We start from the raw sequence: 17,397 nt of genomic DNA, 5'->3' as shown, positions 1-17,397 counted from the left end.
AATAAGGGCACAAAAACAACGCTGTATGATAAATGTGGCCATCCTCAGTGCTTGGATGCGGGGTCTTACAGACTGCACCACCACTGGCATCGGGTGCCCTGGGCTCCTCACAGCACTTAGTATTCACCAGATAGCTCTGACCAGATATGGAAAGTGGTCGTAAACTGTAAGGGTCAGCAAACCAACAAGATGGGGCAACGCATGTCTCTTTGGAAGTGGGACTTTACTGAGCACTCCCTGCTCTCACGGCATTGCCATCTGGCAACCAAAGGCCACAGTTTGTCCTAATTAGTTCTGTCCCACCACACAAGCCAGGAACGTCCTGCAGACCCACTTCAAACATCTGTGTGGGCTGTGTGTGGAAATGAAAGCCTATGAAAGGGGCTCCATTTCTTACGGTGGAATACATGTGTTTTATTCATTACAGACTTTTAAATATGAACCCCTCTGGGGCTTTGCTGACTTCCAGAGCAAATCCCTGAAGACAGAGAATTATACTGGTGTACTGACAGCAGAAACAACCCCCTAATTTATACTCACTAGCTCAGAGAAGAAAAGCTAAAGTACCACTCAATCCGTCCTTTTTATGGACAAATGTCTACTGTCTGGTATAAAAAAATGCATTTCACAGGGACGAATAGCAATTCTTTTGGAGACCAAGATGTGACGCCTCCCCCCGGTGAGAGTCAGCTGTCAGAGTGATGCGGTGGCCCCCGAGGTCCGCCGAGGACTGTGGTACAGCGGCGGCCGTCCCTGCCGCCTGGCTCCTGCCTCGGCGCGCGGGGAGCGAGGACGGCGAGTCCTGCAGCCTGCAGGTGCCTCCCGGCGGAGGAAGGTGCGGAGCCCCGCGGATCATGTGCGACACCCGAGCAGATGCTCGCTTGCTCTGGGTGCTCCCTGCGAGACAGACCCTCTCGGCTCCTCTCGGCGCTCCGAAGCACACCGGCTGCGAGAGGACGGCTGCGCTCCCGCGCCCGCAGCTGCTCCTTTAACGTACAAAGGCAGGGTTTCAAGTGAAGAGAAGAATGGGAGTCTGGCTGCAGCATTTCCTTCGCCGCTACAACAGCCGATTGGAAGAAGCTGAGAGTTTTGCTCCCTGGAAAACTGGATTCTGAATCGTGAGAGGCTTTGAACTCCACCCCCCCCCCCCCAATTAAAAAAAAACACAAAACCCCTTTGACTTCTGCTCTCAGCAGGAGGGGGAGGGAGGGCGGATTTACCATGAAGACAAATCGAAGATGCAGAGCCCTGCTAGCAGTGAGTCTGAATCTGATGGCTCTCCTCTTCTCGACAACAGCTTTTATCACGACCCACTGGTGCGAGGGCACACAGAGGGTCCCCAAGCCCAGCTGTGGCAAAGAGAAGAAGACAAACTGCCTCAACTACAGCGGGAATGAGACTGCCAACGAGACAAACCAGAACGTGGTTCACTACAGCTGGGAGACGGGAGATGACCGCTTCCTCTTCAGGTATTTTCACACCGGAATCTGGTACTCCTGTGAGGAAAATATCAATGCCGCCGGTAAGTGTAAAACAACTTCCTTCCAGCTTGCATTGCTTTCTGTTTGGCTTGTTGTAATAAACACACAGGCAAGCTGCTCTGTGCTGTATCGTAAAGCAGATTCACCCGGCAGAGAGACAGAATTTTAGCAATTCTTTGTGCAAAAGCAACCTGTTTCCAACGAGAGCAAAGACCTGCTTGTTTACCTGCTGGCTGATGCAGGGTCTGTGCTCTGGATCCAGCTGAACCTCTGCTAAGCAATATGGGCTACCCCTTGCTGGCACTGCAGCCGGAGGCTGGCCGGTGCTTCTCTTTGGGAAGCTGCTCCATGGAGCACACAAAAGACAGGGGCTGTGAGTTTTTACAGAGGTTCTAATACTCACCCAAGCCAATTATAATTGCCCCTAAATAACACAAAGCGCAGTGGTCTGACTAACAGAGAAAGCATAAAGTTCACAGTCTGTAGCCCAGACCTCCTCTTTTCTAGTATCTCTTAAGGAAATGACCACCCACACATCCCTCCTTGTGGCTAGATGCTCTGTTTATTGAAGTAGAGTAGAGAAATGGCAGTTAAAAGGGCAGGACTGAGCACAAGAAAGCTCATTTTTGTTCCCTGCTCAACCATTTACTTGCTGAGAACCACTAGAGAAGACATCTCTCCAGCTTATCAGTGCATCACTGTATCCTGGCACTTACCAACAAATAAACCACTGGAGGATGGAAGGTAGCAGGGCTGGGACTGGTTTAAGGCTCGACAGATGCACACTGACAGTCCCTACTCCCAGAGCTGTCTGGTAGAGCTAGTGTCCAAACTCTGCTTTGAAAGAGCTTTTTTTCTAGATATGTGACTGGAAAATGAAGTTTACAGACGTGACAGTATGACAGGGACACTGATGGCTGGTGGAATGGTGGTTCCTGGTGACAGGGGCAGCCAGTGCTGCCTGTTTCCGTGTTATCTTGCCATCGTTCAAGGAGCAGGTCGGGGAGTTGGTCCTTCACTGCTGTTGGGAGAGAGGAATCGTCCTATGGGTTGTGTCTCTGAGGACAGTATATCAGGAAATAACCAAGGCCTGTGGTGCCCTGAACCAAACTAAAATTTTTGCCCAAAACAGCATTGAAAAGGAGTTGCCAATCTGGTGAAGGTAGAATAACTTCTGTCTCTGCAGCAGGCTTCTTGATTCTGATAACGGGAAATTTATGGGATTCTGGTAAAACTGCTCTATAAAAATGTACTGTAAAGAGGGGCAAGCTTGACTAGCAGCTCACAGGCCATTTCATCCCAAGGTGCTGTGTATCTCCCTCATGGGTATTTTGGGGGATAGTGCTTCAAGAATTAGGCAGTCATTAAAGCTCAGTTTAATGTATGAACAGGAATGTTCATGAACTCCAAACTTGGGACTGTCAATAAATAGCCCCATGCAGAAATGAGTGCAGCAAAGCAACCCTTTTGATGTTAAGAAATAGTTTAGGAACAAAAAATCATTTATCTCACTGATTTAGGCCAGAGCAGCCTAAAAGAGCAGCTTACGATTCTCGCACTTTTTGAGAGCCTTATCTGGGATAGGGGTGCTCAAGCACACCCAAGTTTCTGGCAGACACTGCGAGCTTTCCAAGCCAAGCTTTACGTTTAGCATACTTTGTAACTGTGTGACTAGCCCGGTTGGACTCCTGAAGTATCTGTGGGAGAAGAAAAATATACTGATTTATTCTGTGCAAGATAAACCAAGCACTGCTGTGGTGAGTGATTTTAGGGGACAGCTGAAAGCCAGATCTAGAAAGTTACGGCGAAAGCAGGAGAAAGGGGTCTGTTTCTCCCCTTCAGCATGGCACCACAGCAGCCACATGTGTACCTGCTCTTATTTAAAACATTAACTTGGTGAAAGGACCTGTTCAATTAGCCAGCCAGGAGTCACCAGCCATTAGACAGAATCCAGACAGGGACATACTGGCTTAGACAGACTGCTGCCTTGCTGAGGATTTATCATATCTTCTCTGATAAGGACAAGGATGACATGACAAACACAGACCTAAATTTGTCTCCTGAAACATCAAAATAAAATGGCCATGAAAGGTCTTCATCTGGACTGACTAGTTCATAATGCCAGATTGTCAGTATGTTGTCATGGCCTTTTGCAACCTGGCCAGTGATCGCTTTGTCTGAGGTGCAGGGCAGCAAGCCACCGGCCAGCCCCAATCCAGCAGCTATGCTGCTATACGTGCAACCCCAGTGCTCTACACAACAGTCAGTAAGCAATCCCAGAGGCCCGCTGCGCTGTCCACAGCACACTGACTGAGCACCACCCTGTATCACAAGTTGCATAGTGCCTATTTTGTTAATGAACACCCTAGGGTGCCATGGGCACGTCAAGAAAACACCACCAACCCCACACTGCACACAGACAGCAGTGTGTTAACCAAATCACTAGCATGAGTGCACTCCACAAGGTCAATAGCACCTTTCTTGCAGCTTTATCAACAGCATACTGAAAATGGCCACAGCCTAGGAAATTCAGCCTCAACACCATCATTAAATGCTCCTTGTGCCTACAATGCTATCAGTCACTCACTCCATAGAGCCTCGACATCATCAGAACACCCTTCCTCAGCTCACCATGCGCTCAGTAATACATCCAAGACAGTCACACAATCCATGTACCAATCGCACTGTCACCCACTTGTTGTATGCAGCCTAAGTGCTCTTCTTAATAGGTCCCATAAACTCGCCATGCTGCTAACACTGTAGCCTGTTTACCCTGCGTGTCGATACCACATATGTCATACACAAAGCATTGTTCTAAACAGTCCACGTGTGCCAAAACACTCTTCTTTTAACCCACATCTGATGTCAACAACCTGCATCTAGCCAGTTGCTGCATCCTTTCAGTCACTGCTCTGTAGCCTCACAGCTCTGTCCCAGCACATACGGCCACAGACCGTGGTCAGCACCATTCCTACAGCTTGTGCCCTGTCCCTGATTCCTCACCAGAGTTGGCTAAAGATAGGCAACATGCACCTCACCTCATGTGTTGCTGTGGTGCTGACAGAGCTCTCCAGGGACTGTCAACCTTCCCAGCTGTGAGCCACATTCTTCGTCTAGCCACCAGGCTTTGATTTTCCTCTCCCTATGGCTGAGGGCACTGTCAAGAGCTCTCTGCTTTGCGCTGGAGGAGCTGAAGAATAGCAGAACTTGTAGTGCAGAGGCAGCAGGACCAGTCCCGACAGCAAAAGGAGGCCCACAGTCCTACAGCAAAGGAGGACAGGATTTCTGGACTTCCAGCTGGCTGGAGGGGTTGGGCCTCTGCCCCACCTTAAAATGCCATTTATGTTGCAATGAAAAAAACGTTTCTCAGGGTCTTCACCTCCCACTGCTTATCTGAAAAGTCCATTTAGATTCTGGATGTAGAGGTCACGCCGTACATTTTCTATACAGAGACCAGCAAAATGGGCCTTCATCTTGTTGAGGGTTTCTAGGTATCGCTGTGACATCTCTAACAGAGACTGAATGAGGGGGGAGTGCTGTTGTGATTATTTGGCAAACCTAAAATTTATTTTTATCCAATAAGTCTAAGACTGGTAAAGAATATGAAAAACATCTGGCCCCTCTGAAATACAATTGTGAATCCCCTCTGGGAAAAGAGGGATTTGAGCAGATATATTCCATTGGCGGGTAAGCCCTAGAACTATTTAACCAAAAAACATAATTCTCCACTCAAAAGAATGCTGAATCCCAGTCTAGTAAAAAGAGGATAAAGGCTCTCCCTTTCGGAGCAGGTCCAGGGCTTTGGATCCCACATGGATGGAGCATAAGAGCAATTAGCGAAGCCTAGTCTCCGGAAGGGGACAAAGCTGAAGCATACCCTGTGAGCTCTGCAGCTCTGCCGGTCACAAGCCCCATTCTGCACTTACGCACGGCACAGGGCACGTGGTGCCTTGTTCCAGGCCACGAATTCCTTGGCTATGGCCTGGCACCTCCAAGCTGAGCTCTCTATCATCTCATTTCTTTCTGAGTGTGGCTGCTAGTGTATGTCTCACTTGCAAGCTGCGGACTAGGTCTGTGTTGTGTTGGTACTGGACACAGGACACCAGACGAGTGGTGTGCTAAAAGCAGCAGGTTGGGAAGTGATCCGGTAGTAAAGTAGTTTGTTTATTTTGTGACTCATGAACCTACATGACATGAGAAAATTAACACATGAAGTAGCTAAGGTGGGTATAAAATGGCGTATGCAAATAGAGGAGTTTGAGAGTTGGGAAGGGGTAACAGCATGTCAGCAGATTTTGCTCATGAGAGTGTTTAGTTTGATTTTTAATAAAGAAGAACACTAACACTAACTCAAATCTTATTTTAATTCCTAATGAAGAAACAATCTCATAATAACTTCCACATTTAGAGGAAAAAACAGATAAGAAAAACAGGTGTCTAGGTGCCATTTAACAGTACTGTCCCCTTAAATGAACCACACTGCTCACCATGCTCCCATACTACTCACCATGCTCCACATTTAAGAAGGTAGTGAGATCCAGCATGGGTATACCTAAGCTTGTTTTGTTTACTTGGAAGTGTTTTTTGAGGGCAAGGGGGCTGTAAGGCTGTAAGTTTTTGTATTCTCTTTATTATATATTCCTTAGCACTTTAAAGAGAGTAAATGGTAGAGTGGAATTTACATGATATGCAAGGAGGCATCAAAGGGGGGCTGTAAATATGGATATTAAATGCTCATTTGCAGTAGGAGCCAGAGAACAAGAGGTACATCCTGCAGAAATGGATAAATCTGTAACATATCGAAACGAGAACTTGACATACACTTTTACGGATGCAGAGCAGTACTGCATCAGCCTTCTCCCCCCTACCAAGTGATAATGAGCATATGTGATTCACTGCAGGCGGCAGTCCGGGGAGAGGGACGGAGGAAGAGCACCTTGTGAGTGTGTAATTAAAAAGCAAGAGGAATGGGGAATTCTTGCTGGATTATGAGAAATGTAATATAATTGGCATGACTGAAACCTGGCGGGTCTATCTGCATGACTGGAATGTAAAAATTGCTAGTTATAAATTGTTTAGGAAGGAAAGAGTGGGTAAAAGAAATTGAGGAGGTAGAGCTCTATGTTAAAGATACAATTTCCTGTGATAGAGGAACTGAACCCAGGGGGGCTGGATAACCTCCACCTGAGACTATTGAAATAATTGGCACATGAAAATGCAACTTCAGTAGCAAGGATCTGTAATGAATCTGTACATTGCTATATTCAAAGAAGACTGGAAAAAAAAGAGACAAGCCACTTGACCCAGCAACCTTAGGACAGATTTCAGGGAAAGCAGTCAGTACAGAGCAACAAATGGGTTTTATTGAAGGTAGGGTTTTATCGAAGGTAGATCTTTTAACAAGATGAATAGTTTCTTAGACAAGGGTAATGCATTAGACCCAGTCTCCCTGGATTTATGTAAAGCGTTTGATGGAGTATCCCGCTGAAAATTCTTTACAGAAGAGCTACAGATGACAGAGAGAACCATAACAATGTGGTGATAGATACAGACATACTTCCACATCAGGGGATGCTAAATAGCCGTAGCCTCTTCAGACTGGAAAGAAGACTGAGACACAGCAGGCAGAGAACTATGACACTGATGGGGACTGATAGGGAATGATAGAGATGAGGCAAGAAATATTGTTCACTACTTCCGTCATCTAAGAACAGGAGGGCATAACAGACAAAGGAAATACTCTCTCCTGTGCAGCTCCCTGCCATGAAGTGTTGTGAAGGCCAAATATAGGGACTACCTGGTACAGGGAGGAAATACCTATTGGTGCTATTAACACAGTGATTTGGATGCAACTGCTGACCAGGAAGTCCCCAAACTCTGATACGGGGTATGTCAAGAGGAGAACATATCAAGAGCAGAACCACTCCGTATTTACCTTTTTTTTTTTTTTTTTTTTGTTCTTCCCTAAATATCTATTATTTGATCATGTGCGAAAGAAGATGCTGAAGTAGGTAGACCTTATGTCTGAATCTGCTGTGCAGATTTTACCTTACATTATTATGAGGCGGATAAACAGAGAAGTTGTAAAATGATTACAGGACAGGCTAACAAGGAAGTTGTGGCAAGTAATATGAAAAAGGAAAGGATCACAATGGGGATAGATTAGTTCCAGTGATCCTCAAATTTGGTCTTGGGCCTGATTCTGTTATCACTATGTGATTAGCGATCTAGGAAAAGGAACTAGGGATACAATTAATCTCATCTAATTTGGAAAAAGAAGGAAAGGTGAATCCCACAGCAAACTTGTGGACAGTAGCAAATGTAGATGTCCGTGCCTAAACTGATCAGCACCATCATTGTAATCAGTGAAGAGTAATGAGTACTTTGGGGGGAGACTAAGTTCCTCCTGATGTCATATGAACTAGATCCTGGAATTAGTTTCCCTTCTCATTGTCCAGAAGAGGAGTCTGGCCAAGACGCTGAAATTTCCAACACAGAAGTCTTAATTTGGAGACAGCAATCCTACCCTCAATGCACTCATTATATATGCTGTGGCACAAAGTTTGGGAACACCACCTTTACTGAGAAGAGGTGTCTCTGCATACCTAAAAAGGTGAGATGGTCTGATTAGGAAGACTAGTATTCAAATAATTAGGATAAAATGAAATTTAAAAGCACCAAATGCTAAGGCATTAAATTCTGTGAGATCACAGGAAATATCAGCTGTAGGCAACAAAATAAGAAACAAGTTGTGGGCCACTCTTTGACTCTGGGGTGACTGTGAGCTGCCAAAGTGCTGCTATGTTAAGGAAAGGTGTTATTCTAGGGAAGAATCAGCATCATTATGAAAGACACGGGTAACACTGGTGCACCTTGTTAACATCATCATGCATAATCACGGTAAAAAAAGAAAGGTAGGGTGGGAAATAGATGCAGAGTGGGATTTCCAAGGTAGATTAAGGAAAAGAGAATCTGCTTCAAGAAAACAAAAGAAGAATGGGTCTTATTTCACCTTACAAATTGAAGATCTAGCGGGGATAAGATGATACCTTATGTATATATTTCAGAATAAACATCAGGAAAAGAATATGATGATTTAAGTAACAGGCAGGCATTTAGGATCAAAAAATTTAATTTTCCATAAAGAAAAAAAGTGAAAATCCACAGAAGGGTTCCCAGGAAGTGAGTCTGTAGATCTGACCTCCAGGGAGGGCAATGTGAGCAAAGAAAATGAACAGGCTGAAACTGATACTTTGTAAAGGAACTGTATGAGGAAAGAGGAATAATTCTGGCACGAGGAAGCTTGGAGTGAGTTCTGCATATCTGATTTGTTGGTATCTTAATGAGGTCTGAAAGGAGCAGTCTTCATTTGACTGCCTTTGTTCACATCGTGTTTATATTATATTATATTACATCCATGCTTCAGGGTTTCTACTGGTCGCTGGTGGGAGCCAGGAGAGAATTAGTTGCCTGCTTGATGCATCTCATGTCTTCTGGAGGGTTTTATGCCTCCTCTTAAAGCATCAGAAATTGGCTACAGCTGGAGACAGTATGTAAGGAGGATGCTTTGCTGCTGCTAGCATTATTACAGCTTCTCAGTATCTAATTGGTATGTCTGCTCATGCACTGAACATTAAGCTGATGATCTAATTTGGGATCAGAAAAGAAATCTCCCCCAGGCTAGATAACAGGGATGGTAATGGATTTTTTCCTTTCTTTATAACATGGGGAAAGGTCCATTTCAGAAAAGCACCTGTGAACGCCTCTTAACAAATTCTTGGCTTTTGCTTATAGGATAAGATAGTCCTGACCATAGGAATATAAGCTAATTATAAGAGTTCTTAGATCTGTTAGTTGTCCTCACGATCACTCTTATTCTCTTCCTGTGGTACATGATGGCCTTGGCTTCTGTCATGGTCGCTGTTTTATTACAGGCCTTCAGGTCTTTCTAGGATGTTCAAGATAGTGGGTGCCTGTGGCACTTTGGGATTTGTGGATCAGAGGTCCTCCTGATCCTGCTAGATAGAACAGCTGTATGAACATCTATCATATAAAAATGTGGATCCAAAATCCCTGTAGGCTGATGCCCATAACATACAAGTAAAGACGTGTGGGACTACGCAATGATCTGGTCCTTAGTTTGATAAGTTACTCTGCGTGTGTCATGGGCAAAAAACTATGTTGCTTTCTGTTTGGATGTTTCCATCCTCCCCATTTACACTCAGCAGTCTTAAAGGGGATGTCGGAGGAGCTCTCCTAATCTCTTGCTAACTGAATAAACTTCAAAGAGGCTGAAGACTAGCACACAGTTCCTATATTTCAAAGAAATACAAATGATGATCCAGAGCACTGAGATGCTTATTCTTGCGCCAGTTAGAGCAAATGCATTCAGGTCTATAGTAATAAATATGGGATGGAGTATCAATTGTCACAGTATCCCCATGGTATTTAACTTAACACCATGCTACATCCTGATTTTAAAAATTCCCTCATATGGAATTAACAGAATTTACATTAGGTTAATTAAAAACTGGCTTATTGAGAGATCTCAAAATGGGGATTAATTGGGGATTAAGGCCGCTTCTAGCAGAACCCTCTGTGAATCACATTTTGGTGTATATTATCACTGTTGGTAATTTAAATGGTAATATACATCTTTTCTGATCTAGCTTGCAAATGATAGGAGGACTACAGAAGGCAGTAAACAATGAGAAGCAAATGTTATTACTATAGAATGACATGAATTGGCTTGTACAATAGTCACAGTCAAACAAAATTAACTTTAATGTGTCCTTGCATTTGGCTGTATTTGGGGGGCAAGGAGGGAGGGGAAGGACATACGCCATGCTTACAATGTGAGAAGTTGCTTGGGAAGCATGGTCACTCCACCATTTCTAGACTCACCAGATCTGGAGAGACCAAGAAACAGATCATACTGTTTTTTAGCCTGATTGCACTTTGTTTCACCTGACAGACAAAAACTATTAAGTGAGACTTTGGTGCAAAGGTCTTAGGTATGAGCTTGGAAATAAGGTGCACAAAAGGAAATGCAAACACTTTTTTTCCACTTGATTTCAACCACTGGATATTCATTTGCAGTGGGCTGTGTGCGAGTGTCATACAGTCTGTCTTGTTATGTTCCTTTAAAAGACTGTGGCTGGAAGGTCAAGGTTGTCTTAAGTTCTGTACTTGGGGTTAGACAAGCTTGCCTGGTAAAACTAGATGCCCCAACCCAAAAAGCAGGGAAGTAGGGAAGCTGGGAGAAGTTTTTGAAGTTCATTTTGGAGCAGGGAGCGTGAAACACAACAGCTAAGAACAGAGGGCAGATAGATGGGCAAGCCAGAAAAGAAATAGTGTTGTAGTGTTAACTGTAAGAAAAATATACAGGCTGATGCATTCCAAGTTCTAGCATTCAAGGTCCTTACTCCTCCAGCAATTGCCTTGGCTCTTACCTACACTCCCTTGGATATGTTTGAAGATGTAACCTCAGGATTCATGCTCACAGCAACATGCCATGCCATCAGAGTAATGCCCTGTCCTGAATCTGTCTTCCTCCCCGTCTCTGGCACACATTGGCTTCAAAAGCCAATTTTTTCTTTTCTGGAGCAATCCCATCTGTGAAATGGAGATCCCTTCTCTGCTCTCAGTGACTTTCATTTCTCCCTGCCCTGTTACATATCGCTGCAGCTAGGGCACAGATCCAATGCAAATGCTCAGGTTGGGCGTCCTCTGGAGAAAAGCCTTGGCATGGTTAAAAAAGACTCCACCAAGATCCGCAGCTAATCAGTAGAAAGCGGGGGAGATCTTGAACCACATGGCTTCTCCTACAGCCAGGACTTGAGGCTCTTATCAGTTACTTACTTCTTTGGTCTTTGCTAATCACCAACCCGAATGGAACTGCTAATGCAGTCGCATGAGAGATCATGGAAGGCATAAATCGTACATCATAAAGTGAAGTATATATCAGCTATATGTTCTATGAAAAGCATAATTTTGAGCCTTTTACCAGCTTCCTGGGAGACCATCCATGGCATATAGTCCGCCACATACCGAACCCCCTGATAGCTAGTTTATTTTGGCGTAGTTCCACTAACAAAATCACCCTGCCTTCCACTTTCACTCTGCCTTTAGTTAGAGTACTGTGTCACAGCTGTCTGCAGATGGGGACTGCGTGAATGGAGGAAATGGGCAATCCTTAGTCCTGAGTTCCCTGCAGAGCCAGGGAGCTGGAGAGCCACCTCCGCACTCCCATTAACTGCTTGGAACGACTACTGGAAAGAGATGAGTTTCCTACAGCTAATGAGACTCAAAGCAAGGTGCAGTGTTTCTGGCCGCAGAGCTGAGCGCAGTGTGGCAGATGGCTCACCCGAGGGATGAACAGGTAACAACTCCCACCTCCCCACGCCGCGGTGTGAAACATTTACACCAACTCAGAACTGCTTCCCTTGTTTCATATTTTCCTGATTATAAAGTCACATCTAATTTGACACCAGGGCCATTGAAAGCTTCTCTCTGCACCATTGCTTCCCTGATTCTCCTATTCATTCAATAATCTGAACTATTTTCCAGGAAATGATAGATGCATATATGCAAACGGCCACTCCATCCATCAGGGCTAACTAAGATAATCAGATGAGTCTTGTGACTTGGACGTGTTTGAATTAGACACGATTTGAGAACAGACTGTGGAGGAGTTTGCTTTCAGACACTGGGAGAGATTCTCGCAACAGGGAGAGTTTCAGTGCAGAAAACACAGTTGCCATGGCACATGCTCTGGATTAGCACCAACGCGCTGGCACGTTCCCTGCTCTGCCTGCACCCGGTGCCCCCCGCACAGCTGACGAGTGCTCCAGGGAAGCAGACAGGAAACGCCAGAGTCTGCAGAACACATGGACTTTACCTCTCCGACGCGATTATTACCAAGGTGGTTGTTTTGTGAACATGCAAAGCGAGGAGAAACGCATGCCTGAAATGAGAGAGTGGAAAGCTTAAAGAAGTGCTCTTTCACTTTAAGAAGCAGAAAGTTTAAAGAGGCTGAGTCTACAGAAAGCAAGAAATATTATAATATTCAGACTTAAAAACAGCCCCAAAAGGGAAAAACATTGTGAGTTGTTCCAGCAGAGGCTGAACAAATAGAGCAAATTCTCATGTTACTTGGAAGCAAGAGAAATGCTGACAGGCAACAGGTATGAATGACAGTTGTTAGAGATAGAGAAAACAATTTTCATAGCTCAAGACAAAACTTAATGTCATTCTGAAACAAGTGGCTTATTTTCCAGAAGACAATATTATTCCAGCAAAATCAACATTATCCAATTGACCATTCAGATTTGATTAAGATTTGATTTTTGATTAGAAAAATTTCAATTAAATCCTCCATCTGGGATCAGTTTAATCAAAAGGGGAATATTTTATTTCTTAATTAACCTGATACAACTCAGTTTGAATTAGCTCATTAACCTGCATTTCCCCTAATGTAGTACTTTATTTCACTGAAGTTGTGTTGCAGTCCTCGTCCTCTTTCCTAGGCTGGAATCCTTGGAGGATTATATCTTTTTTTAGACAAATACAATGATTTTACTCTCAGTAGATGGTGTGGGAACTTCATCAAAGTCACATGACTCTACATACAATATGAGAGATAAAGACTTTTTAGAGCCTATTGGGAAAAAAGGGGACCTTGTCTTTCATAGGCTGGGAGCCAGTGTGTTACTAAAAGGAAATGCCGTTTAAATGAAATTTAAACATTTAAATTTCCTTCAAAACTATACTTTTGAACTCGTGAAATTTTATGCAGAGTAAGTGAATATAGACAGCTTTTTCTTCTTTTTTTTTTCTCCAAGATGAAAAGCAGAGTTATAACAGAAATCCTCCTCCCAGTCAGAACTACCACATTTCTCTCAAGTCACATTATTTAACTAGAATGTTTTGAAATCATTTAGATGGGAGACATGAAAACTTGGATATTTCAGAGCTGCTTTTATTTGGTGCTCTGGTTATTAAGATGACTTTTATTGCTAGTTCAAAGAGGAATGAATTTAGGAACATAGGCCAATAAGCGTGACCCAGGACATCAGTTTCTGGCCCGTGCTATCACAACAGCCATGTTAGGAAATTTGAATACCATCTGGGTGCTATAGTTTAGACCCAACCTATGCTTGTTTAGACCTGCCTGTCCAGCCGTCCTTACACACTTCTGCAATTGCTCTCAAGAGCCTACCACTTCCATAAGCCCCTGGGAGGATGTCACCCCACGTCCACTTTGGAAGGCAAATCTGCTCTGTCGCAAAGCAGCTGCACCGCGGCAGCAATACGGTGTGCACAGCACAAGCGGAGCAGGAGCTCACAGCCCCGGCGCCAATATGCTGTGTAGTCCTGCCAGCTGCAGGAGTCTGTCTTGCTTAGCTTTATGGCAGGATTCAGTCTGGGGGATGCGGAACAGCCATTTCTCTTTCTTAGCTTTTCCTTTCGAATCACTGATCAGGCTAGGAAGGTACAGGTGTCTTTGACCTCTGCTTGTGGAAGGTAAGAGGAACAAGCATTTGCCTCTAACGCAGAGGCAGGAGCAGCTCAGCTTCAAAGTGTGGCTGACTTTGAGGTAGGTCTCTTCAGCGGAAAAGGTAAGATAGCAGCCCCACTAGCTGCATGCGCTAGGGACAGGGAGGGGTCTGGGGCGGTGGCCTGCCAGCGCTGCTCTGCGGCCTCGTGTCTGTGCAGGGGGGCTCGGTGGTGCTTGCGCTGATCCGCTTGAGGTGACAGGACACTTGCAGGACAGTGTCTTGCAGTGCCTCTTTCCCATCCCTGCAGCATCCTCTGTCCTTACCAGTTCAGTTCAGTTTACATAGCCTTCTTCTTTTTCCTAAAATGATTTGATTTTTCAGGCATGAGACAATTTTCATGGCAAGAAGATGCCATAGGCTGGGAAGGGCTGAAAGGTCAGAATATCCCCCCACACTGCAAGGAGCGGAGGGAGAAGCTGTGGAAAGGTACAGCCCTCATGCTGTGAGAGAGGCAGAGAGGTCATCCCCCTGTGCCGAGCAGCTTTCTCCCTCATCCCCGGGGTCTGACACTCGCACTGATTAGATCCAGTTTTTCCAGCACACTTTTTCGTAAGAACACACCAAAGCCCAAGGCCAGCCTTTTGCAGCAGAAACACCTGAGGAGCGGGAACACATTTAACTTGCAATGCAGTGGGGGCTTGTGCAGCTGCAGAGCTGTGAAACGGGAAAAAGCCTCAGCGAGCCTGTCTGAGAAAATGCTGTGCCTGCTCCTGGGAGCAGGAACTCAGCCCGGAGGACTTTAAGACCCAGAGGACTTCTCCTCCCCAGCCGGGCTGCTGCTGTTCCCCTCTGCAGGTCCAGCTGAGCACGTATTTATGATACGGAGACACACGCGCACACGCGCACACATGTGATGCTAGCGCAGCCGGCCACACAGACCAACCCAGGGAGAGCCGTGCCTTTACCATCACCCACAGACACACCGACAGCACTCACGTCAGCAGCAACGCTGCTCACTCCTGTTCCTCCCCTCCGGCTCAGCAGGTTTGCAGCTCACTAGTCAGACGTGCACACCCTTTCCCGCTGCAGATTCACAAGCACACTGCGTTCATGGATCCCTCGAATTTAGCATGGGCTCTAAGTCTGTTTAATATCCATGCACAGATCGTGGGCCCCTTACCCAGCAATCAGCTCAGATTTGGGGTCTTTCCAGATGTGGGTCTCCTCCTACTCTCCAGCTGGTCCAGCTTGAAGTTCCCTAACGGATTACACACACACACACAGAAGACTGAAGTTCTTTAGAGAAACACACACACACACACACACCTCTCCTGTTGCTGGACCCAGACCGCCATGACCCACAGCCCCTATGATCCATAGTTCCTTCTCAGGAAACCCAACTGCAGCATGACTGAGCCTGTGCAGAGCAGGAATGGTTACAAGAGAATGCATTTGCAGGGCTTGCACGGATGACATATTTCCACTTCACCTTGGGAAGCCATGGGAGAAATTGGTTGCAAGGGGAAGCTGGTGCCATGGACTCTGGTCCATGTCTAGCTGCTCAGACACTCTTCTCTCCTCAGCAACTCCCTGACACCCCTGAGCTCCAGAGAGCTTCAGATGCGCCTTACATGGCCACCACTCCTGCAGGGGAGCATAGGGCATTCAAGCCAGGTCGCACCTCCTCTTTCTATGTAAATGGGTTATGTATAGAAGAGACCATTCCTTGGCTTTCTCCTCCCTCAGAATCACTGCTGCAACTGGGTGAGGGCAAGACTATCAAGGCGATCTTAGACACCGTTCTTGTTAAATCCATAACCTAGAGCACAGTTGCCAGCCTTTTCTGTATTCCCTGAAGGCTCTCCAGGAGCCCGGGTATGAGGAGGAGATGCGTCTGAAAAGGGCAGCACAGCAGGATAAACTCTGCCAAGTCTAAAATTAAACTTAAGAGGGCTTAAGAGATCAGTTATACAAGATATCCAAAAATAACTTAGAATAAATCCTAAGAGGAAAAATGAAAGCACTGCTGACATCTTCAGCTCTCAGTGAGATGCATGTCTGCACGTTGGGGTATGAACATGATCTAAAATTACCACCAGTGGTTACCACTGAATATGGAGGAGGGTTTTTCCTGTGCTCCAAAGACAGGATGATAGATACATGGAACAATGAAGGGAAGCGTCCTTCATCAGCAACTGCTTGTGCAGTTCCTACAGAATCACAACCTTTAGCACTAAACCCAGCACAATCTGGCAATCAACAACTGAAAGTAAAGTGATCCCCCTCCATGCTTTTCTTACTCTGTCCCCAGTTTGCAACTATTCTTTGTGCCTTTGCTCCAAAAGGCCTCCTTCTGGACACTCCCGCGTTTTCTGTCCATATTTAACCTGGAGGCCTTGGTTACAGCCAGCTCTCCTTGGACAGATGGCATTATGGGCAAGCTGGGTTGAGGGAGGATGAGGATGCACGTTCCTCAGGATAGCCCCTGATCACACTCTCTGCATTTGTCCTGCAGACGAGGCACCTGCACAGCCAAACACTATGGTACCATCAGCCCCCTCAGCACCCGGGCGTACCAGAAAGGCTTTCTCAATACGCCATGGTGCCTCTGAAAGGCACTACGTAGCTCCGGCTCTCCAAATGGCCTATGTGGCTTCTCTGGTGGAAAATGCCATTCCCCTTTGGCTGTGCTGGGATGACATGCTAGAGAATCAGGTACTTGTTAAAGGTTTCCAGTAGTATGGCTTCAGATTCACCACAACCATGGGTGAGGGATGACAGTGCTAGCCAGTTACCTTGAAGTCAGGTTAAGATAAAATCCCAATAAAAGTAACAGATCACATTTGAAACAAACACCACAGATGATAGATACATATAGCTGGAGTGAAAACCTCTGTGCAATCTGCTTTTATCAACATCAAGTATGGACTACCTTACTGCTTTGGAAATAGATATTTTGCTTTGATACAGGCCTTCCTTTCCTTGACTATCCTCTTGACAATGCCTGGATACAAGAAGTAAAAGTCCTTCTCTCTGCCATGGTGACTCTGTATGTTCATTTCAATTGCAAGTGAACTTTTTCTTTTATAGCAACGTACACATAGACAAACAGACTACAGACTATATACACAGCGCATTTAGCATATTTACTATAGGCTTTAAACTGTAAAGAGTAAATTGAAAAGTAATAATAATAGCATTATAATAATAGATTGTTATTTCAGCACAGCTATCATTTGACTGTTTTTTTTCATCTCAATGCTGGCACCAAAGACACCAGAAGAATTAACATTTTATAGGGGTTTGTACATATAATTAATTACTATTCAGAAAAAATTACACACTGACTTCAACATCTCTACAGCATTTTGCTGTTTATTCTTTTTTAATGGCTCACATTTCCTAAAACAGTCTTT

At 45.2% G+C, this 17,397-nt stretch overlaps 1 protein-coding gene across 5 annotated transcripts in view; it reads left to right on the top strand.

The window, feature by feature from the left end:
• The first annotated feature begins 753 nt into the window (after window positions 1–753).
• GSG1L (GSG1 like) overlaps window positions 754–17,397 on the top strand; it is an 80,951-nt gene continuing 64,307 nt past the window's right edge. For 2 of the 5 annotated variants that reach the window (XM_026107758.2, XM_026107756.2), the window contains exon 1: window positions 765–1,522. In XM_026107758.2, coding sequence (XP_025963543.1) covers window positions 1,222–1,522 — 301 coding nt within the window. In that variant the 5' untranslated portion in view covers window positions 765–1,221. Of the gene's footprint in view, window positions 1,523–17,397 lie in introns of all 5 variants that reach the window. The other 3 variants (XM_026107759.2, XM_026107760.2, XM_026107757.2) reach the window with 3 other exon arrangements.

This window comes from Dromaius novaehollandiae, chromosome 14 (assembly GCF_036370855.1).
Source record: "Dromaius novaehollandiae isolate bDroNov1 chromosome 14, bDroNov1.hap1, whole genome shotgun sequence".
Taxonomy (NCBI): domain Eukaryota; kingdom Metazoa; phylum Chordata; class Aves; order Casuariiformes; family Dromaiidae; genus Dromaius; species Dromaius novaehollandiae.
This window is presented reverse-complemented; position numbering and strand designations above follow the sequence as displayed.